Source organism: Acinonyx jubatus, chromosome E3 (genome assembly GCF_027475565.1).
Source record: "Acinonyx jubatus isolate Ajub_Pintada_27869175 chromosome E3, VMU_Ajub_asm_v1.0, whole genome shotgun sequence".
NCBI lineage: Eukaryota > Metazoa > Chordata > Mammalia > Carnivora > Felidae > Acinonyx > Acinonyx jubatus.
The window spans coordinates 21,935,604-21,959,115 of record NC_069398.1 but is presented as its reverse complement, the minus strand read 5'-3'; the positions used below and the strand labels follow the sequence as shown (position 1 = coordinate 21,959,115).

At 47.2% G+C, this 23,512-nt stretch overlaps 1 protein-coding gene across 4 annotated transcripts in view; it reads right to left on the bottom strand.

Annotated features, from left to right (window-relative positions):
• CALN1 (calneuron 1) overlaps positions 1-23,512 on the bottom strand; it is a 520,543-nt gene that overhangs the window by 6,680 nt on the left and 490,351 nt on the right. For all 4 annotated transcript variants that reach the window (XM_053212930.1, XM_053212929.1, XM_053212931.1 and 1 more), the window contains one exon: positions 12,903-13,059. In XM_053212930.1, coding sequence (XP_053068905.1) covers positions 12,903-13,059 — 157 coding nt within the window. The remainder of the gene's footprint in view (positions 1-12,902; positions 13,060-23,512) is intronic.

Genomic DNA, 23,512 nt, shown 5'->3' with positions numbered 1-23,512 from the left:
AGACCTCTCACAGGCAGGGCATCCCCGCCCCCACATCCTGCGGCACCAGGGGTCTGCCCTTGGGTCCTGGGATTGTATTCTTTTCATCCTTTTGTTGGGCTACGTCTTGCAACAGCGTTTTTATAAGGCCCTTAAGAAACCATTGGTAGGTCTGCATCAGTTGGGAAAGTAATATGGACCAGAGACAGAGAGATGGAAATCACCAGAAAGTAAAGTTTTGGTCAAGTGTGCCGAGGCAGAACAGATCTCTCTTCCATGCATTGCTTCCTATACCAGAACTTTTCCTTCTTTGAGTCTGCACCACCCCCTCCCCTCCCCATCTGTCTGTGCATCCGTGATCTTTGCACACAGTTTACCACTTAGCGTAGGAAAGAAATCTGTGCCCTGGAGGCAGCTGGGAAGCTGTGTACAGCAGAGCTACTCACTGGACCAGTGGCAACAGCACCATCTGGGAGTTTGATGTAAATGTAAATTCTTGGGTCCCACCGCAGAATTCCCGAATCAAAATCTCTGGGGGTGAAGGCCAGGAATTTATGAATGAATAAATTCTTCGGGTGATTAGGGAATTGCTAGGCCCCACCCCCAGAATTTTTGATTCAGTAGGACTAGGTGGGGCCAAAAAATTTGATAGAGTTTGAGTTGCTGGGGACCTGACAGGTGTGTGTGTGTGTGTGTGTGTGTGTGCGCTCGTGTGCGCGTGTGTGTGTTAGGGACATAGGGTGGGGGGTATCGGGGAAGATGGTTCTTCAGATTCAGACGTTAAGAAACCCAATGCCAGGGGGCACCTGGGTGGCTCAGTCAGTTGAGTGTCTGGCTCTTGACTTTGGCTCAGGTCATGATCTCATGGTTGTGAGGTCGAGCCCCATGTCGGGCTCTGTACTGACAGCATGGAGCCCACTTGGGATTCCCTCTCTCTCCCTCTCTCTCTCTCTCTCTCTCTCTCTCTGCCCCTCACCTACTCACGCTCTCTCCTTCTCTCTCAAAACAAATAAATAAACTTAAAAGGAAAAAGAAAAAGAAACCCAATGTCAGAAGAGCAGCAGAACATTTTCAGATTACCTTCCATTTTGAAAAGAGGTCCTTCTGCTGGATGTTATACTCTACCTTTGCAAACCTCCAGCTGAGGGAAAGTGGGTTTTCTTTGAATCGGACCGGATTATGGCATGGAGAGAGGAGGTGTGTGTGCGGGCGCGGGGGAAAGAAATGCAACTTCCCTTCATATTGCTTGCAATCTCTCTGTACGAAAGAAGAATGGCAAGAGAAAAAGGTCAAGGTAGGGTCCACATGCCGTTCAAGAACCTAAAAGTCATTCAGTTTCAAGTACGTCTTCCCGTTGACATTCGGGGGCTCCTCTGAAATCCCTGGAAATCACATGGAAGAAGTGGGAAGCCGGGGATGTTTCCAAAGACAAATGGAGCTTTCCCTAAGAGAAGGGGTGTCGGGGGCTTGTCAGGGGGCCTCTGTAAATTACATCAGGAGGGTTTCTCCAGCAAGCCACGTTTCACAGAGACCCAGGGCCCCGTGACGCAGCTCTGCCCCCACCCCCAACACTTGTTGATTATTTCTGCACTCTTAGGTGCTGTCTTTTTTTGTTTTAATGTTTTTATTTATTTTTGAGAGAGGGAGAGAGAGCAGGAGCGGGGGAGGGGCAGAGAGAGAGGGAGACCCCTAATCCGAAGCAGGTTCCAGGCTCCGAGCTGGCAGCACAGAGCCTGACGCGGGGCTCGAACTCACGAACCATGAGATTGTGACCTGAGCCAAAGTCGGATGCTCAACCGACTGAGCCACCCGGGTGCCCCTCTTGGGTGCTGTCTTGTTATCTTTAATCCTGGATCCCCTGGGCTTTTGCTTCCCTTGGGTGATTGAAAGTATTTTTGGTTCCGTTCTCAACTTGCTGATCATATCTGGGTCTTAGAATCTTACAAATTCTTACCCAGAGGAACAAGATTTCTTTGGTGCCAAGATGCCCCTGTCCCAGGACTGGGCAAATATAAAAAAAAAAAAAGTGCCAGCCCTCCCTCGGTAAGGAAAAAAGGAGGTGGCGTTTAAGAAGGAAAGATCCAGGGCTGAAAATAGGAGGATGGGAAAATGGCGTATCTGGCACTTTCTGAGGGCTGGCTAATTTATTCTGGGAAGTTCCTCAGCATAAACATGCTTCTGAAGGCAGTCATCTACCTTTCCTTCCTGAGGGCTAGCGAAGGCCGAGAAAAATTGTGTGATTACGCTGAGGGAGAAATTTTTGGCTGAAGCCCTTCTTTGTGAAGGACACTCGGAAAACAAGGTTACAGGCGACAGGATTATCCCGCAGGAGAGCGGCTGCACCTTTGATCTGAAAATCCTTCAAAGCAGTAGGAGGGGAGAGATAAGGAAGGAGGAAAGGCCTGGAGACCTAATAGGGTGTACTTGAGGCCATGCAAATCCCAGTCTAGACCAAAGTCCTATAAGCAGGGTGGCACTCCCAGCTTGCTCCTCTCGGTGGCCCTGAAACATCATCATTTCAGCCTCTGTGCCTCCACAAGAATCCTGTGACATCCAGTTCTCACGTTGTCATAAATCGTGTGGCAGAGTAAAAAAAAGTCATGATTTCGGAGCCAGACCCAAGTCTAAATCATAGTTATTCCACCTCTCGGCTGCGTGACCTTGGGCAAGCAAAACTTCCTCCGGCCTCAGTTTCCTCATCTATAAAATGGGAGCATCTATAAAATGGGAGTAGTAAAAACTGCCTTGTTGTGAAGAGTGAGGATATATGAAGGTACTAGGGTATGTTTGTGCCCACGGAGTGCCAATTCTCTTTTGTAAACCTTTAAAAACTTTTTTAATGTTTATTTTTTGTGAGAGAGAGGGAGGGGGAGAAAAATGTGGGGGGGGAGGGGCCGAGAAAGGGAGACAGAGAATCCCAAGTGGCCTCCGCGCTGACAGCGGAGAGCCGGATGCGGGGCTTGAACTCACGAACCGTGACATCGGGACCTGAGCCGAAGTAGGACACTTAACCTACTGAGCCACCAGGGCGCCCCCGGAAACCTTTTCAAAACTTGCCTTCACTTACTGAACCCCGCCTGAGTAGGCCAGGCGCACGCCGCGTGCTCTACACGTGTCATCACAGACCTGCATGGTGGCCGTCCCCGTGAGAGCTGGGTGTGTAACTGTCCCTTGACAGGTGGGAGCCTCTGAAGCTCCACGAGGTGGAGTCCAAGTTCATTTGGCCAATGGCGCAGGTGGGGCTTGGGCCAGGGTCTGGTTCTAACACCCGGGTTTAAAACTTCTGCACAAACTCTGCTTTCTTGACCTTTCGCTTAGCGACAGGACACTCAGCGATAGGAAGATCCAAAGAAAAGCCACTTCAAACCCCTGATGTGCTTGACGGTACAGCCCGTCCCGGGTTATTGTGTTTGTTGATAATAATTCAAGGCCCGTCTTCGGCTCTCACACATTTGCACTGTGCTACAGTTTGGGGTTTTACTCTGTGTCTAGGGTTTGCTTCCCCAGCAGAACTCGGGCTCAGCCCAGGATGACCTGTGACTCCGGGTTAGGGCTTCTCTTAACCACCGCGTAGGAACAGCCCCGGGGCAAGCGACTGAACCTCTCTGAGCCTCAGTTTCTCTCTCTGTGCAAGGAGGTGATGCTAACTGTTCTGCTAATGTCGAGCATCATCTCAAAGATGAATGAGCGGATACAAAAAGTGAAACCCACACCCAGCTGTGAATTGCCAGACAAGTGCAAGAAGTCCTTGTATCCCCTGAGGGCTGGAGGAAAGGTCTGCTCATTTTTCTCCCGTGCTGGAGTGAGCATCCGAGCAGTGCTCCCAGACCTTTGCCGTGGTCCCTTCCCTCGTGAATTCGTTCCGGGCTGCAGTGAAACTCACCTTCCCAAAGCAGCACTTAGTATGCGCCTCGGATTCCCGCAACCTTTCTGCAAACGCTTTCTTGCTGGGGAAGCGCGTGCCATCCAGCATCTCAGCTCAGCTGGGAGGACCGCCGACCACCTCCTGTCCCTTTCCCACCTCTGCTCCTAGACCACTGTGCCTCCTTGCCGAGCAGCTTCTGTTTCAGGTGAGCAGGGGTCCCCACGCATCCCCACACGAGACTGTGCGATGCAGTCCAAGGCTTGGCGCCCGTTCTCTCTGCTGGGGGTGCCCGCTGACCTTCCCTCTCATTTCTTCTGGGCGTACCCCAAACCTCTCTTCCCTAGGAGGCTTCTCCTGAATGTCTTGCTCTCATAGAGCCTGATCTTTAAATTTTTATAATGATCGGACTCTTTTTTTTTTATGTTTATTTATTATTTTGAGGGAGAGGGACGGGGAGAGAGAGAGAGAGAGAGAGAGAGAATCCCAAGCAGGTTCCGCACCAGCAGCGCGAAGCCCGGCCTGGGGCTCGAGCCCACGAACTGTGAGATCACGACCTGAGCTGAAACCAAGAGTTGGATGCCTAACGGACGGAACCACCCAGGCGCCCCATGGACTAGACGGTCTGTCAATACTTGCTTATTTTTAATTGAGATGGCATTCCCATACTGTAACATTCAGCCTTTTAGCGTGGACAGTTCAGTGGCATTCACCAGGTTGGGAAAGAATCCCCACTACCCAATTCCAGAATGTGTTCCTCACCCTAAAAAGAAACGCCACACACATTAGAAGTCACGCTTCGTCCCTTCATTCCCGCCTCCCCAGCCCCTGGCAATCGCTAATCTCCTTTCTGTCTCTATGGAGATACCTCGTCCGGGCATCGGGCATAGCAGATACATGCAAATGTACAACGTGTAGCCTTTTGCGTCTTCCTTCTTTAACTTGGCCCAGCCCATGCATGCTGTAGCCTGTGTTGGTCCTTTATTTCTCTTTGTGCCACCTTTTGTTTCTCCGTTCACCAGCTGATGGACGTTTGGGTTGTTTCCAGTTTTGGGCAATTATGCATAATGCTGCTAGAACATTCTTATACAAGTTTTCGTGTGGACGTGTTTCCAGCGCTTTTGGGTCCAGATCCAGGTAGGAGTCCAATTTCTGGGTCATATGGTAACTCTTTTCGAGGAACTTGCAACTGAACACAGAAAATGGCAAGAATGTATCATGCTGCTGGCAATCTTTTCCATGTTTCTCTTCCCATGGGGCCCGAGCTCTCTTTGCAGCAGAGTGGTTGACATAGGAGCCCAGAAGGAACATGGGGGGAAATTGACACAGGAGCACATAGAAGTGGGGTCTCCAGTTTTCTTGAAAGCTTGGTAGCAAGTCCTGAACACCTACAGACTCCTGGATGCTATATGGCAGGACCTGGGTTTGTGAGCTCAAGCATCAGACAGGTTTTGCTTTGTTACTTTACCAGATTTAGGGGCGCCTGGGTGGCTCGGTCGGTTGGGCGGCCGACTTCAGCTCAGGTCATGATCTCGCGGTCTGTGGGTTCGAGCCCCGCGTCGGGCTCTGTGCTGACAGCTCAGAGCCTGGAGCCTGCTTCCGATTCTGTGTCTCCCTCTCTCTTTCCCTCTGCCCCTCCCCTGCTTGCTCTCTGTCTCTTTCTCAAATAAACATTCAAAACAAAACAAAGAACAAAACAGATTCACACTGCTCCACTCGGCAAATGACAGGCAGTGACTCTTGGAGTTTTCTCCTGGAGTCTGCACGGATTTTGCCACGGACCGGCTGGGTGACCCTGGACGTATCGGGCTCATAATCCCTCTGGCTCAGTCTCTTCGAAATGGGGCTGCGTGTCTGGAGGCTTTGGCTCCCAAATGAGGCGAACCAGAATCATAACAATTCTGATTAATTGCCCCCACACAGACCTCTATGTAAGTGATATTTCTGGCAGGGAGCTCGGGGCTCAGGAATGTTTAAAAACAAAACAATACAAAACCCATCTTAGGTGATTCTCACAATGAGCCAGAACTACCAAGTCTGGGAGCTATTACTGCTCTGTGATCCTTCCAGGTCTCACATTTTATGATTTTATGAAACTGAATATTTCCATAGCCTAAAGTGGAACTAATTAAGAGCTCCTGAAAGTGAATATTCTTTTTTTTGTCATTTTTAAAAAATATTTTTAGTTACTCTTGAGAGACCGAGAGAGCGAGGGAGCAAGCACGAGCGGGAGAGGGGCAGAGAGAGAGAGGGAGACCCGGAATCCGAAGCGGGCTCCAGGCTCCGAGCTGTCAGCACAGAGCCCGACACGGGACACGAACTCACGACCTACGAGATCATGACCTGAGCCGAAGTCGGACGCTCAACCGACTGAGCCACCCGGGTGCCCCTGAAAGTGAATTTTCTATACATCAGCGAGACCAAGAATGCTCAGGTACCCCAGGCAAGACCTGGAGACAGAGATAGATGATGTGGCCGAATAGCAGTGAGACTGCCATGTTTTATGATACCTGTTAAGGGGAAGAAGGGCCACCCCTCCTTCTGGCTCCTTCTCTACCATAAAATCGTCTCAGGTTTCTAGCCATCAGACGGCCAGGTCTTGCTTGGAGGGTTCCACTGTGGACCCTTGGTGAGGTGGCCAGGTGTTGTTCTGGCCTTTCCGACAGACCTTCCTCTTCTGGGAACGTAATTCATCTTTTGGTTTGGGGATCTGTAGCTCAGTCTTCAGACTGATTGAACTCTTGGTCCAGGGCTCCACCTTCCCCCTGCAGCAAACCAGACTGGCCAAGTAGAGTGTGCCAAGCTCTTGGCTGGGTTCAGGGTTAGGCATACGGGCCAAGCAGGATTGATGGGAGCCCCTTCTTGGAATGGAGGTGAATCTTCAGGGAGAGAATCCTGTCACTTCGGGGAGAGACAGCCTGCCCAAGATCGAAGCCAACAGAGAGGAAAGAAGGACAGAGACTGGGAAGGAGACAGTGACCGACTGGGGGTTGGGAGGACGAGGGAATGTCGCTTGAGCTCTTTCGATCCAGGTCAGCCAAAGTTCATCCCTTTGCCAATATTTTTTAGTTTAAGGGTGTCTGGGTTGAGTTGCTGCTACTTAAAACCAAGAGGCCTGACTGGTAGTTTTAGCACCTCCGATGTTGGCATCGACTTGACTTTAGGAGTGAAGGTGTCAAGAAGAATGTTCAAACCCTGCACATTTGGTCCCTGTGCCATCCTTCAAAGACGATGTGGCATTCTAGCAGTGGGGACGCACGACGTCTCCGGGAAAAAAAAAAAATCAAATCAGGAGAACAGACCTGGGGCCAGGGATGAGCTAGTTCTGTTTCGTTGTCTGTTTCGAGTGCTCACTCCTGTGTTCAGCCTTATACAAAGTAATCTCACGTGTCACCTCATGTCCCAGCCACACGAGGCAGTCATTGTGTGATTCCCATTTCATGGATGAAGAACATTAGGCTCTTACTGTGTATGTAAGTGTCTCAGGCAAGTGACCTCAGACAGGACAAGGCAGGATTTTCAGCCAGGCCTGTCCAGAGTGCAGAGTTGGAGTCCTCAACGACCAGGCGTACTAATCAAAACCAGTCCTCCAGCTGTCTACCTCGTGTCTCGGAATCTCATCACTCCTCACTCGTGGCTCTAGAAAACTTTCCTGCCGGACTGCTGTGAAGGATTCCCAGATAGAAGAAAAAAATCCCTTTCTGTCTGAAGTCCCAAATCTCTCTGAAAACTGTGTCCTGTCTCACCACCTGCCACGGACCCTCCGCTCCACCTTAACCTCCACCCGCAGAGAACAGGTTTTATTTAAGGAAATTCATGGCACCAGGCAAACCGAGAGCAGATGGTGTAGGAGACGTGTTATGCCCTTTTCATTTGGACGGGCCTGAAATACCCAACGTGCACGGCCAGGTGATGGGACAAGGCTCCCCATCTGGGTGTGCATTTGACATCCCAATAGGAATTCTGCAGCTTCAGCAGGGATGGCTGGCCTGGAGACCTTAGGTTTGGTTGCAAATTCTTTCTGACCTTCCGCTGAGCCAGAAATTGTTGAAGCTGGATGTGACCGTCATTGTCCAATCTTTGCATTGCAGAGGTGAAGAAGAGAAGGCTGAGAGTTTCTAGAGAACTTATGCAGGGTCACATATCTAGTCCAGCCAGGGGTGGGCACGTAACCCGCATGTCTGCGCAGTGATGCTTTGGGAGCTAGGGAGCTACCCGGCCCGCGTCCCCTCCTTTGACATTTATTTCTCTCGTCCATCATCCCGAGGCACTGGATGGCGCAGAACAGCTCTGCCATATGCCTTTCACAGAAACGATTTCTCCCCCCCCCCCACCGTTGATGATTTCGCTTTACTTCCTTCTGCCGCGCGTGTTGTCAGAATGTCTAGAAAAATCTGACAGCTGGTATTCCATTTAGGGACAACATTTGGGGGATGTGTCTTGAAAGGGCTCACACACAGTCTTGCCGCGCCTTCTACTCAACTTCCAAATATAATATGACTTTCCTGGCGATGACATGAAAAACGAGTGACGATGAAGTGCCATTCCGTAAGGGGGCCTGAGACGCCTATGTCTGGCTAAAGGGAGCCAGAGGAACAAATGAAGGGGCAGGGCCTTGTCAGATAGCCCCGGGTTCACACCCTTCCCCGGTATTTGACCTTGGACGAGTGACACCAGTCTGCTGAGCCTCGGTTTCCTCATCTGTACCAGAGGGGCCACAGAACTTCTCTCCCAGGACACGCTGACAGGTGAGTTGCTCGTGTTAACAGGTGACCGCCCCTGGCTGCCATGCCAGGCAGTTCCCTCCCGTCCCTTTCCTCTTGGACTGTATCAATATGGAGGAAGCAGTAACACATTAGAAGCGGTAAATCAAACTTAATATATATAATATAATTTGTTAGGTGAACCCTTAATAAGGATCCGGTGACAGGCAACTAGATGACCACAAGGTCAACCACAAGACCACTCGATTCCTCATGTGTCAGCAACTGGACCCAAATAGACAAGAATTTGTCTCTCAGCGTCACTGGGCTTCTGTTCTCCAAAAGTGAAATGTCTGGTGATTATAAAGGAATCACACGGAAGCAAAACGTCTTAAACCTCTCATGTAGCCCGGATGGTGAGTGGGCATTGCGGGTAGGCACATAGTCCGGTAACTAGCCCATTTCAGTGAATGCTGACCTATTTATTTTTCCAAATAGTTAGAACACACATATTGAAAACTGACAGCTCAGAACATTGAACATAATTGATCTTAATGAGGGAATTCAAAAAGATCTGGGGCGTTGGGAACACCTGAAAGGCATACTTTGAGTTGAGGATTCTCTTTGGACCGGGGGCTGGGTAGACTGCCAGCTGACGGGTTTTGCCGGAAAGCCCCTGAATTCAGTGCGATTCAATGATCTCATGCCCAAAGCACCCAGCACGGTGGGTGACACTTGGTCCGGTGTTTGACTCAATCTGAATAATTTCTCATCTGGAAGCCAGGTGTGAATAAAGGAAAGGTCCACTTCAGAACCCTTGAATTAGATTCTTCTGGTCTCTTCCCGGCCTTAATAAGGGCTTCTGTAGATGACTTCTTTGGGTGCTCCAGGAAAATGGGTTCTACACATGACATGAACCCCCAACTCAAGGGTTTCCTGAAGACAAGTCAAGAAAGCTGTCCTTCTGTGTACCTTGGAATCTCATCCTAGTCCTCTTGTCCTTCCCCTGGGAGAAGATGGAGACATTCCTGCCTCCTTATGATCACAGAGCCCTATCTTCCGTAAAGGTAAGGCAGATTAGAACGCGTGAGGGGCCGTGTGGATGTGTCTGTGCGTGCACGCGTAGCTGTGGTTTGCGTTGGCCTAAGAACCAAACGGGTAAAGACAACAAAATCAAGCCAAAGGGAAAACTAAAAGGAGAAAAAGAAAAACATAAACCTCTCCCACCAAAGGGGGCCACATCCCCCCCACATCCATTCATGTGGAAGGAATGATCGAGATTTCCTGACTTAATGGACAGAACCTGAACACGTTTGTACAAGTCTCAGACCCAAGATTTGTAAAAGCGAAAAGTATCATCACTGGTGTAAAACAATGCTAGGGCCTGAGGAAGGCCTCCTGTTCGGCTCTAACAGGCTCCACGTCAGGTCGTGCATATCAGCATTTTCAAACCTCTGCTACGCTCCAGAATCTCAGTCTTGACCCCCAATTTGCTGAGCTCAGAGTTATTTGATGTGCGCCTCTAAATTCCATTCTACCAGGGCGCCCGGGTGGCTCAGTCGGTCGAGCATCCCACTTCGGCTTAGGTCATAATCTTGCAGTTCGTGGGCTCGTGCCCCGCGCCGGGCTCTGTGCTGACAGCTCAGAGCCTGGAGCCTGCTTCCGATTCTGTCTGTCTGTCTGTCTCTCTCTCTCTCTGCCCCTCCCCTACTCGTGCTCTCCCCCTCTCTCTCTCAAAAATAAATAAGCATTAAAAAAATTAAAAGAAACAAATTTCCATTCTACCGCACATCAGTTTCATTGACCAGCTCATCCTTCCTTGCTCAGAGACAGGGCAAAGACCTGCACTTTTAGGTTTCTTTTTTGTTTCTTCATTGGTTCCTTCCTCTGACATAAAGTAAGGCAAGATTCCCAGTCCCCTTGGATCTCCAGGCTTTCCAGGTTGAGCTGATCAGCGTGGGTATATACCTGCTGCAGCCAAGTTGTTTGGTTTGATTCGTTTTTTGCTGCAGCAAAATTTTAACAAGAGCAGGAGGGAAGAGCTCCCTGGGAGGGTAGGGAGGAGGTCAAGGTCGGCCACAAGGCCTCAAATGGACTCTTCCAGCCCTAGGGCACCAGCAAGGAGCTCAGCTGAACACAAACCAATGAGCTCACATTTCAGGCCAAACGGCACTGACATAATATTAAAACAAACACAAAACAAAAAAACCCTCTGATGTGAAAACAAGCAAAACGGCTCATGTAATCCACGTTGCAGAGGGCATTCAAAAAAGCAATGTGCTAATTACAAAGCAATGTTTCTCTTATTCAAGAAGGCCACAAAGTTTAAAGCATTCAGCACAGCAACTGGAACGTATCAATAAACCCCACGGTTGGTAGCTGTTGCCCATGTTATACGTACGAATCAATTAGAGCGGACTCAGGAAGACTTCGATTTGGAAACCCCTTTCTCCCTCAGTTTATTAATATATGAGCTTTTGAATAATAAAAAGACATTGCTTAGGGTTCAGATTCCTTCCCAGTGCAGTCTGACCTTTCCCAAATTACTAAGACTTGTGACATTTCTCTGAACAAAACACCGATCCACAAACGAAGGCTCTTGTGGAAAACAAGATGTCCAGAAATACTCCCCTCTCCCATCTCCAGAGCATTTGCTGACAGTGGGGGGGCTGGAGCCCCCGATGCTTCCATTGTTGGAACACACAGTCTGTCATCAGGGTGGAAAGAGCTGGGTCAAGATGGATGGGGGAGGCCAGGCCTGCTGTTTTCTCAGGTGTTCCTCCCATCTCTGCCTGCCTCGCCCCTACTCACCCTCCCGATCCCCCTGCCTGTCCTGCTGCACATGTGGCTTTGCCTGTGACCACCCTGCTCTCGTGTGGTCTCGCGTGGCTCCAACTCCAAATACAGCCACTGATGCCCCAGCCCACGTGTCACATGCAGGCCGACCGGGGCAGCTTCTGGACCACAACTGGGTTTTGTTCGCCACACACAGCGTTTTTGAAAGATGTTTGAATGCCTACAGAAGGGGGCACAGCTCTCAAGTTTACCCCAATCCCTCCCTATCCACCACGCCCCGTCTCCCTGGCTTGAGTTAATCGCACTTATCACCTCAGAGTAGAAGCGTCTCTTCCTGTCATGGCCTTTAATCCTGCACACGATGCAGCGGTGTGGCCCGGACAGGACCCCTGGGGGCCCAGGTCCGAATGAACCACTGTGGCCCCCTGGACTAACTGCGTTCTGCATAGACTCCCCGCTCGGCCGGCTCTAACGTGGCGGCTCCGAGACCAGGCAGGGCGAATGCCATCCTGGTGGCTATGAGACAGCTTCCCAACGGTGTGCCCCGATTTGTGTAAGTGTTCGGGAAAAAGAATAGAAAAGAGTGGCTAGACCTCTTTAAGAGATCCCAGCCCTGAACAAGTTAAACAGGCCTGATATCCTGTTTTAATGTCATTAAAAAAATCTTTTTTTTCTATTCATCAGGGTTGTTAAAGCAGTTCTGATTTTCAAAGTTGAAAGAGGGATTGAATTATTTAGCTTCCCTGGAACTTTCTACTGATTAGGGGATCAGGTAGGCTGGTTTTGTTTTGTTTTGTTTTGTTTTGTTTTTCTTACCTTTTCTTTCATGAGCCCAAGAAAAATGGCCTCTCGTGGGTCTATATTTTGGCCCCAGGGAAAGCTTCTTTCTTCTGTAAGTACAGGGTTAAGTTCGCGAGAGTATTTTTGTGAATGGGGCTGTTTCTGACCAGTGCCTTCAGGGAGCAGAGCACAGAGGCAATCCTTTCCTAAGGGTCCTGCGAAGTAGGTGTAATTATCCTGATGTTTATAGGTCAGGGTACGCCCTCAGAGAAGGCACACCTGGTGGCCAAGGTCGCGCACTTAGCCACTGGACTTGACCCGAGTTGGGCGCTGGAGTTTGTACCACTCCACGCAGCGCCCTGGTGAGTAACGGCAAAGTACCACAAAGCTGCCCGTCTAATCACAGACCTGAGAGAGCCACTGGGGAAAGACAGGGTCCCTAGAGGTCCTGCAAAAAGGCAGGGTTTGGGGGGGAAAATGGAAAAAGGAAAGGAAAGGAAAGGAAAGGAAAGGAAAGGAAAGGAAAGGAAAGGAAAGGAAAAAAAGAAGAGAAAAGAAAAGAAAAAAGAAAAGAAAAGAAAGGAAAAGAAGAGAAAAGAAAAAAGAAAAGAAAAAAAGAACCTATTGCATCTTTGCGGAAAGGATCTTGTAACCTCAGTCCTGGATTCTTGGCTTCAGGACAAGGCCCTCCAGCCCCGACTGTAAATTCACTCTTCATAGCGAGGATGTGAAGGTGTTGGCCGGTCCCAGACCAGGTAGGGGGCGGAATCGGGGGCACCTACCTCCTTCGAACTCTGTCTGGCAGTTCTCTGAGGTCTCCTGCAGGCTCTCCTCCTCGTTGATGATGATGTTCTCGATGTCCTTCATTGTCAAGTGGTCCCGGAAGGCGTGGTAGAGGATGTGCTTCAGCTCCTCCAGAGTTATCCTCTGCATGTCGAACTGTGGGGATAAAGAGGGATGAGCAGGTCTTGGGCGCATGGGGCTGAGAACTCAGCCTGGGGCATGGCTGCCAAGCCCCAACAGCCCAAAGCTCCCGTGTGGAAGCTCGGCTCAGCTTTCCAGGATATCAGATGAGCAACATTTCCATCGTGTTCTGCTCCAAGCATACTCGTGAACTTGCAGGCACTTACTGGGGATACAGTGAGCGCAACATATCCCCCTCGGTTGAGACTCCCGGAGGAAAAAAAAAAAAATGCCACCTGCTAGTTGGCCTCCCACTCACCCGGCCATCTGCCGTCACCTCCGCACGCCATGCACACCTCACGGGCTTGGAAGTTGTGTCACACCTCAGATAATGCACACATCTCTAAAGATATTCTGTATCTCCTGAGAAGCTGGCCGTTCCCGTCTTGCTTTAGATACGCATCATGTTCTAACAAGATAACATCCAAGTTCAAAGCCGTGTTCATGAGGAAGGAAAGCTAAAGGGAGGTGTGGCATCCCCCAGTATGGTCTTCGTGTCCTCGGGAGAGTCTTATACTCTCCTTCTCCATTTCTACCGGGTGTGGTCCTGTCACTTCCTTGGCCAATGAAATGTGAGCAGAAGTCACATCCGCCGCATCCAATTAAAAGCTCTAAAGGCCACATCATGTGCTCTTTCTCCTCTGCCACGAGAATGGCGTGCCCCATGTGGGGGCTGTTCCTTCCGTCTGGGCCCCAGAACAAGGATAAGGTGGGGAGGATCTGCAGATACCCCATTAAGGAAAAGGAAGACGAGTACGAAACGCCCTTCATTGTTATCAGCCGTAGGCATTTCAGGCTTGTTTGCTAACTGGGTTTAAGTCAATGATACAGAGATTATACAAACCATACAAAGCATATTTAAAAAATAATACAAAAAATTTCTATTAAAAAAAATACAACCACGCACAGAGGTCAGAGGCTACCGTAACAAACATTCGAAAACACCATGTTCCAGGGCCAAGGGGTGGGAGATGAGAAACACGTGATTGGAGGCTGGAAAGATAAAGACCCACGGATGTTATGCAGAAGCATGACACTCGGTTGCGGCATTGCCTGTGATGATTTGAAGGACAGGTATATGTGGGAGGAGTTTGTGGCCTTAGGTAATCAGTCTGGGGAACAGCATGGTTGCAACTGGTGGTAACGCACAGGGTGAAACCAGAAAGAGGTGGGCTCCTAACATTAGCAACTCAGGCAACGACAGGTGCTGGCGAGGACGTGGAGAAGGAGGATCCCTTTGGGGGATCCCAGGTGCTGGCGGGAAGGCAAACTGGTGCAGCCCCTCTGGAAAACAGTATGGAGGCTCCTCAAAATATTAAAAATAGAACCACCCTACGACCCAGCAATTGCACTGCTGGGTATTTACCCAAGGGGTAACAGAATGCTGATTCGAAGCGCACGTGCACCCCCGTGTTCACAGCAGCACTATCAACAACAGCCGAAGGAAGGAAAGAGCCCAAATGTCCATCTACTGATGAATGGATAAAGAAGATGTGGTAGGTATAGACAATGGGATATTGTCCGGTGATCAAAAGGAATGAAGTCTTACCATTTGCAACAATGTGGATGGACCTAGAGTGTATTGTGTTAAGCAAAAGAAGTCAGCAGAGAAAGACAAATATAAGAGTTCACTCATATGTGGCATTTAAGAAACAGAACAGGTGAACCCAGGGGAAGGCAAGGAAAAACAAGATAAAAACAGAGAGGGACACAAACCGTAAGAGACTCTTAAATACAGAGAACAAACTGAGGGTTGCTGGTGGGGTGTTGGGTGGGGGGACGGGCTACATGGGTGATGGGCATTAAGGAGAGCACTTGGCGGGATGAGCACGGGGTGTCATATGTAAGTGATGAATCACTGAATTCTATTCCTGCAATCATTATTACACTCTATGTTAACTAAATTGAATTTAAATTAAGAAATGCGAAAAAAGAAAGAGGTGAGCTCAGAGTGAAATAAGTCAGAGAGGAAGACAAAAATCATATGATTTCACATATGTATGGAATCTTAAAAAAAACCCCAAACAAACATAACAACCTTGAGCTCAAAGATACAGAGAACAGATGGCCGATTGCCCGATTTGGTGGGTAGGCGGTAGGTGAATGAGGGAAGGGAATCAAAAGGTACATGCATTCAGTGATGAAATAAATAAATTCCGTGGGTCTAACATACAGCATGGTGACTGCAGTTAATAACACTGTACTGCATATTTGAAACTAAGAGAGTAGATCTTAAAAGTTCTCATTGCAAGGGAAAGAGTGTGCAATTACGTGTGAGGAGGGATGTCAATTAAATTTATTGTGGGGGCGCCCAGGTGGCTCCGTCGGTTAAGTATCCGGCTCAGGATGTTGGCTCCGGTCATGATCTCACGGTTTGTGAGTTCGAGCCCTGCAGCAGGCTCCGTGCTGACAGCACGGAGCCTGCTTGAGATTTTTTCTCTCTCTCTCCCCCCCGCCCCTCCCCTGCTCATAATCATTCTCTCTCTCTCAAAATAAAGAAATACACTTAAAAAGATGATTGTGGTGATTATTTTGCAGTATATACAAATATCCCATCATTATCAGACACACAGGAAGCCAATGTAATGTTATATGTCAATTATATCTTAGTTTTTTTAAAAAAGGAAAAACAAAACAAAACAAAACAAAACAGGAGAGAGAGATGAGCTCAGGAAAGAACAGGCCAGGAACAGAGACCACTCAGAAATTCCTGGTCTTGCAGAATGGAAAGAAGCAATTGTTTTTCATCTTCAACCAAGAAGAGATAAAATTGAGAAATGCTATAAATTACAAAACAAATCAGAGTGGTCCTTATTAAAACCTCTGGAAATGCTAAGTGACTCTCCAAGGAAATTGGTTATTAGGTTTAGAGAGAGTTATGTCTCAAAATAATTGTGGATGTGGCTATTAGCAAAACACAATTGAAATCAAGATTTAAAAAAAAAAAGACGAATTTTTTGAGAGAGCTCTACTGGGCAAGAACCAACAGCATGGGATTAAAAGGCTCTATCACTACTCAAAACATAAAATGATCTTTGGGCTCCCAACCTTTTATGGGCACAAACCATTAGGAGAGTAAGTGACATAGGCCCAAAGCAAGGTGTATTCCAAGGCCCTCATCAGGAGGGAAGGAGACTAGTGGAAAAGGGCAGAAGGTCTCCCAGATGGTGAAGCTGGGAATCATTCTTGACATCATTCAGTGAAATCAAGAGCAGTTTTCAGGAAGCAGAACCAGGATCTAATCAAGGAATATTCCTCACCCCAAAGTCTGTACGGCAAGATTTTAGAATTGCTCTAAGCTTTTGACTGCTATGTGTCTTCCACTGTTTTCTTCTTTCTTTCTGGATGGGATTGTTTTGGGTGGTTAACCCGAGTCTGTTCCACCCTTATATGTTGAGTGTGTTGGGGGCGAGAGGAGAGGGATTTGTTTTTTTAATCCATATGTCTCCAGATCAGGAGGAACCATACCCAGATTTAGTGTATATCATCAGGGTCTAGACCTTGAGTCTTTTTGTTCATTTATTTTATTTATCAAGAGACAGAGACGGGCAGAGAGAGAGGGAGAGGGAGAGAGAATCCCAAGCAGACTCCACACTGTCAGTGCAGAGACTGATGTGGGGCTTGATCCCACAAACTTTCAGATCGTGACTTGAGCCGAAATCCAGAGTCGAACGCTTCACCAACTGAGCCAGCCAGCTGCCCCTAGTATCTTGAGTCTTACGTATTGTAATTGGACGGGATTTTTGAGTGTTTCTCTTGGGTAGGGATGAGTCTATTTTGTGGCTAAAGGGAGGAAAATGAATATTTGCGAGCAAGGGTGTGGGCTGTAACAGGTTTTACTGTTTCTAATGATTTTTCCCCCTCCCTGTGAGAGGATCCTATCTCCCTGCCCATTGTCCCATTGATGTCAGGCTTGGGCCAATTGAATGCCAGTGAAAGCCATATATGAAAGTGATGGGTGTCCAAAGAGAAGTCTCAAAGCCGTCTTGTGTTCTGCTATTTCTTTTTTCCTTCTGTCACAAAAACACTTGTACCAAGTAGGGGCTGCTCCTGCACTGTGGCTCCTGGAATGAATACGATGTGGAGCTAACCCACAAAGGGCAGGCGATTTGAGAGAAATAAACCCTTATGTTGGCCACTAAGACTTTGGGGTCTCTGCAGTATAACTCACCCAAGAATGCATACAGAAATGTTTTAATTTAATGTGGATCACGGTGAAAGAAAGTTCTCGACCTTTTTCTTTCCCGGCTCTCTTGGTAAAGCAGTCATTACCTTGCTTGAAATATGCCCTTCTTCTAACAAATGAAAGGGGGTTTGAAATTTGCCGGAAATCGAAATGATTTAAATCTAAATGATCTGAATCGAAATGACTCAAGTTTGCCGGAAATCGAAATGACTCAAGTTCAAAGCCGTTTATATAAGTAAGAACAACTGAGGTGGGTGTGTAAAGTGGATTTGTCTGCTGCATCACAGTTTAGTGACTATGGAGTGAATTATGAGACGCACCTAGGGTTGACTCGCGGTCTAAAGCGTCCTTTAGATTTGATAGGGGAGCACGTGGTTGCTAGTCTGGGTGCTCCCAGAAGGTTGGCGAGATGCAGGAAGAGGGTGATGGACGTCACAGATGAGAAAATTTGGGCACGCCATCCACCGTGCCGCGATCAGAGACTGAGAGTGACAAAATCAAAGAGACTCTGAGAAAATGAGTAAGAATTTCCTGGAAGGCCGGAGGAAGGACCAGAGGAGCCGGAGAAATCCAGCTGAGACTCTGCTGAAAATCAGAAATTAGGTGAAAAGAATCAGCCAGAGTCTGACAAAGTCAAGGCAAGATGCAGATTCCAGAAATCTCTATTTTCCTTTCATTCACCTATCTGGGTCATCTTTTAATAATAGGATACTAATATTTAAACAAAATTAATTAAGTAGGATTCCAAGTTTCCTATGTTATCAGAATAGATCTCTTTTGCAAGTTTGAAAGGCATCACTGTCAAACATGATGCCAACAAGGATTCCTTCCAAGATCATCAGTCCCTGAGCTTTTTAATTTTACTTGAGTCAATTTTGGAATGATGTGCTTTTTTTTTTTTTTTCCAGAAAACCGGCCAAAAGATCAGCAGGCAGCTATACTCAATAGTGCCGCAGTTTTAAGTTTCTCTCAGTACTTTTTAAGAAATTTTTTAAAACATTTATTTCTTTTTGAGAGACAGCGAAACAGAGCACGAGCAGGGGAGGGGCAGAGAGAGAGAGGGAGACACAGAACCCGAAGCAGGCTCCGGGCTTTCAGCACAGAACCCGACGCGGAGCTCGAACCCACGAACGATGAAATCATGACCCGAGCCGAAGTCAGATGCCTAACCAACTGAGCCACCAGGGTGCCCCTCTCAGGACTTCTTACATCCCATTGTTTACTTACAATCCTACTTGTGTTTCTTTCTCCTGGGTTTGGTTTTTGTTGTTTCATTCTGGTTTTACTAGATCATGGCTAAAGAATGCAGCCGGTACATCTGTTCTTTTTCAGGAACATAAGAAGTTTTCTATTATGATATCTCTGCAGGGTCAATCGCACAATCATATTTATCTCCATTAATTATATTACGTAGCCTTACAATTCTAATCTGCTATCTCCTATAACCTTATTTTCTGGGGACTACTTGATTTGTCAAAGACCGTAAGTAACTCATTAAAGTCTGTGAAGGGAGTTATATCTCCAAGTCCTAATATTTCTTAAATGAGGCCATTCCTTAGTGCAGAAAGATTGATTTCCTAATCCAACAAATAGTTATTGAGGCTGACTCGATGCCAGACTCTGATGGAGATGCAAAGGTGAACAGGACATGGATCTTGCTCTCAGAAGACAAGCCGATAAGTAATTTTAATCCAGTGTGTTGTTAGCCAAGCCAGGGGAAGCACAGGATGGCTTGGGAACCCCTGGGAAAGGCAGCGGGTTCTAGAGAGCTTTCTGGAGGACGGGGCTGCAACCAGAGACCTACAGACGTTTGCTGGGTGAGTGGGCATGGGAGACAGGCAAAGGGAAGCCATGTTGGCCACGTGTCACGGCTCTACCAAGACCTAGGGTGTGAAAGTTGACATAGTCCTTGAGTGGCCATAGGTTGAGGTCTTCTGGGGTCTGGGAGCAGGAGACAGTGGTGGAGGATGCAGGGAGAGTCGTGGGGAGGGTGCTAATCAGTGAAGGTCTTGTGTGCTCCAGTAAGGGACTTGGTTGCTTTTTGTTTGTTTTCACTTTTTTGTTCTTATTGTGGTAAAATATACATAAGCACAAATTTACCATTTCATCCATTTTCAAGTATACAATTCTGTGACATGAAGTACATTCCCATCATTGTGTAGTCATTACCACCAGCCATCTCCAGAACTTTTCCCATGTTCCTCAGCTGGAACCCCATGTCATGAAATGCCATCTCTCCATTGCCCCTCTCTGCTACCCACCCCCCCCCCCCCCCGCCCCTGGGACCCACCATTCTACTTTCGGTAGAGAGTCTAACATGCGGGGCTCAACAGTCGGTTGAGCATCCAACTCGATTTTGGCTCAGGTCATGATCTCAGGGTCGTGGGATCAAGCCCCACGTTGGGCTCTGTGCTGAGTGTGGAGTCTGCTTAACATTCTCTCTCTCCTGCTCTCTCTGTCCCTCCCCTGCCTGTGCTCTCCCTCTCAAAAGAAAGAAAGAGAGAGAGAGAGAGAGAGAGAGAGAGAGAAAGGAAGGAAGGAAGGAAGAAAGGAAGGACAGAAGGAAGAAAAAAGAAAGAAAAGAAAAAGTCTTAACAGGAGTCTAATACCTCATAGAAGTAGAATCATACAGTCTTGTCCTTTTATGGCTACCTAATTTCACTTGGGTTTATCCACGCTGCTGTGGGCCTGCAAATATCTGATCTTGCCCTTGCTCTCAGTTTTCTTGGGTATATGCCACCCAGAAGCGAAAGTGCTGAATCATATGGTAATTCTAGGTTTAATGTTTTAAGGAATGGAGGTTGGCTTTTATCTTTTGGGTAGAATGGGGTGCCATTCAAAGATTTTCGCCGGAGAAATTACTTCCTCAGGTTTGGGCTTGAGAAAAATTCTCCTCCGTGGACAAGGGGCAAGGGGACCAGACGAGAGACTATTAAAGCAACAGCTTTAGAAAGCATGGCGGTCTTCACATAACCTTCCAGGCCCAGGAGGGAGCCGTTCCTGCCCAAGGTGCCACATCAGCACACCAAAGCTTAGATAACTGTTGTGTCCTTGTAAATGCTCCTCTCCACCAGAAGCATCCAGTGAGTCGATTCCCAAACACCAAGCCAGCGCTGGGCCTCCTCGCCCCAACACAAGGAAGACCGTGGGGCCCCAGCCAATCAGATATTTTCTCTTTGTCTCATCCTTATTCTTTATTCCTTATCCTGTAAAAGCCTCCGGCCTTCCGCCCCACTTTGCAGTTCTCTGAATGCAAACTGTCCGCTTCACGAAGTGTAAAAGTTTGCTTTTATCACCCAAGTTGTCTTCTTCGATCCCTCTTTAGCAGCGGGCCGTGGTGACAGAATCACAAACCATGCAAGAGCGTGATGGGCAGGACTCAATGATTCATTGTGTGTGGAGTGTGAAGGAGAATGAGCCAATCAGGATGACGCCCGTGCTTTATGTCCAGCCGGATGGGGACACAGAAAGAAGGAGCCTAGAGAGAAAGGTGACCAACTGAATTCTGGATGTGTGAGCTTCGGAGGTTCCTGAGGGACAGCCCAACGAATAGCCCGAGGGGATATCTAGATATGGGCTAATGATACAGCTTTGAAAGTCACTTGCCTACAGATGATAATAAAAGTCATCAGAAAGGATGTCAACACCCGGGAAGAGGGTATGGAGTGTGAAAAAGCCCAGGAAAGGCACTGGGAGGACATCAAGATAAACAGGTTACAGGCTCCATCCATTACAGAACGGGCAGTGACACTGATTTGTAATAAATTTATATTTTGCTCTTCCGTTTTTTTGTTCCTGGTTCCTCGCTCACAGTGCCCCAAACCCTTGGAATCTCCAAAGTGATAAGAGCAACGGAAGCATCTTTTGGTAAAATATTTGGTCTCTGGTCCTCAGTTCCTGCAGTTGCCTTTGGCCATAAGTGGGGGTCTGGTTATTCCCAAGCCCCTTTCAACTCCAACTGGGTTTATGTTAATGAGGTGACTTTTGGAAGTCTCTGTAAGACGGGGGAGCAGGTGGCCAAGGGAACCAATCCTGCACAGATGGTTTGTAACTTTCAGTTCCACCCCCGGATTTCCAGGGAGGAGAGGGGCTGGAGGTTGACTCAGTCACCAGTGTCCAATGTTTTAATAAATTGTGCCTAGATTGTGAAGCCTCCATAAAAACCCAAAAGGAAGGGATTTTAGAGAGCTTCTAGGTTAGTGACACTTCCCTGTGCCATTGGGTCAGGACCCAAACTCCATGAGGACATCTCTTCCTTTGTTTGGGATCTCACCCTATGTATCTCTTTATCTGGCCATTGATTTGTATCGTTCAGTATCCTTTGCGATAAACCAGCAGTCTAGTGAGTAAACTGGTTTTCTGAGTTCTGTGAGACGCTCTAGCGAATTAACAGAACCCAAAGGAAGGGTGTCCCAGGGACTTTTGATTCATAGCCTGCCAGTCAGAAGGACGGGTAACAACCTGGATTTGCAACTGGCAACTCGAGTGGAGGGCAGTCTCGCGGGATTGAGCCTTTAGCTTCCGGAATCTGATACTGTCTCCAGGTACATGGTCAGAATTGAATTGAATCACAGGACCCCCAGCTGGTGTTGCAGAATTGCTTGGTAGTGTGAGCAAAAAACTCCCCCACACAATGGGATTGGGTACAGGACTGCAGTATACCTTCAATCAATACACACAATCAGCCATTAAAAACTTATGCAAGTGCCAAAAAGAGACTAATAAAACAACAGCAACAACAACAACCCACCTCAGACTCTTAAATATGGAGAGAACAAACTGATGGTTGCCGGAGGGGAGGTGGGTGGGGGATGGGTGGAGTAGGTAAAGGGGATTAAGGAGTGTGTTCGTCATGATGAGCACTGAGTCATGTATAGAACTGTTGAATCACTATATTGTACATCTGTACCTAATATAACACTGCATGTTAATTATGCTGGAATTAAAGAAATAAAAATTTAAAACCAAAACCAAAACCAAAAGCTAGGAGCCTAAAGTTTCAAGATATATCAAATTATTTTTCAAATCACCTGTGGTGTCAAATGATACTAAATTTATCAGGCATATGTTATCCAAAAATAATTCAAAAAAAAAAGTTAAGTGCCTTCTATTTGAAAAAAAAATGTTTTTACATCAATATTGCTGCACCGGTTTTCTTTTGGAATCGATTTTCTGCTAAATCTTTGTCTCCTTTTAGGTTCTTTTTAAAACGAAAAGTTTATTTATTTTAAGAGAGAGAGTGCATGAGTGGAGGAGACAGAGAGCTAGAGAGAGAGCTAGAGCGAGGGAGAGGGAGAATCCCAGGAAGGCTCCATGTTCTCAGCATGGATTTTTTAAAAATGTTTATTTTTGAGAGAGAGAGAGAGAGAGGAGAGAGAGAGAGAGCAGGGGAGGGGCAGAGAGAGAGAGAGAACGAGACATAGAATCCGAAGCAGGCTCCAGGCTCTGACCTGTCAGAAGAGAACCTGACACGGGGCTCAAACTCACAAACTGGGAGATCATGACCTAAGCCAAAGTCAGATGCTTAACCGACGGAGCCACCCAGGTGCCCCGGATTTAAAAAAAAAAAAAAAAATCTAACCTGAAAAAAAAATTAAAAAAAAAAAATCCAACCTGAGATTCTTTGCTTTTCAATGGTGGAGGCTAATTCCATTTTTATATTGTAATAAACATGTCTGGCTGGACTTTTATTTCATCCTCTGCTTTCTCTATGGTTTCCTTGCTTTTTATCTTTTGCAAAACATAAAAAATAAAATAAAACCCCAAACCTATAGTTGTTCTGTTTTGATTATACCGGTGGATATCTTTCCATTTATCAAATGCATTGCTTAGGCCATGATTTCTTATATTATCAAATTCAAGAAATTAAATTGCATTTTCTCATCTTTGCTTGCATATGATAAGAAATTTTGTAATACCTTTATTTCTGACCTCTTATCCACCACTTTATAGCCTTGCTAAGTTTAATTGGAAATTTACTATGACACATTTCCTACCATGAGCATTTTTCTAGAATAGTATTTGGCTTCTGCATTTAATTTTACAACAAAATTTATAACAGCTTTCTGCTACCTCATTGTATTTAATTGATTTCCATGCTCGTTTCCATTTTTCTACGACTGTCCCAACGCTGAGTACCTGACTTTCATCCAAATATCTGCTAAGAGAATTTTTGAAAATAGTTTGATAATGAAGCATTTGTGAACACTACCTTTTCTGAGTTCTTATAATCTGATACTTTGC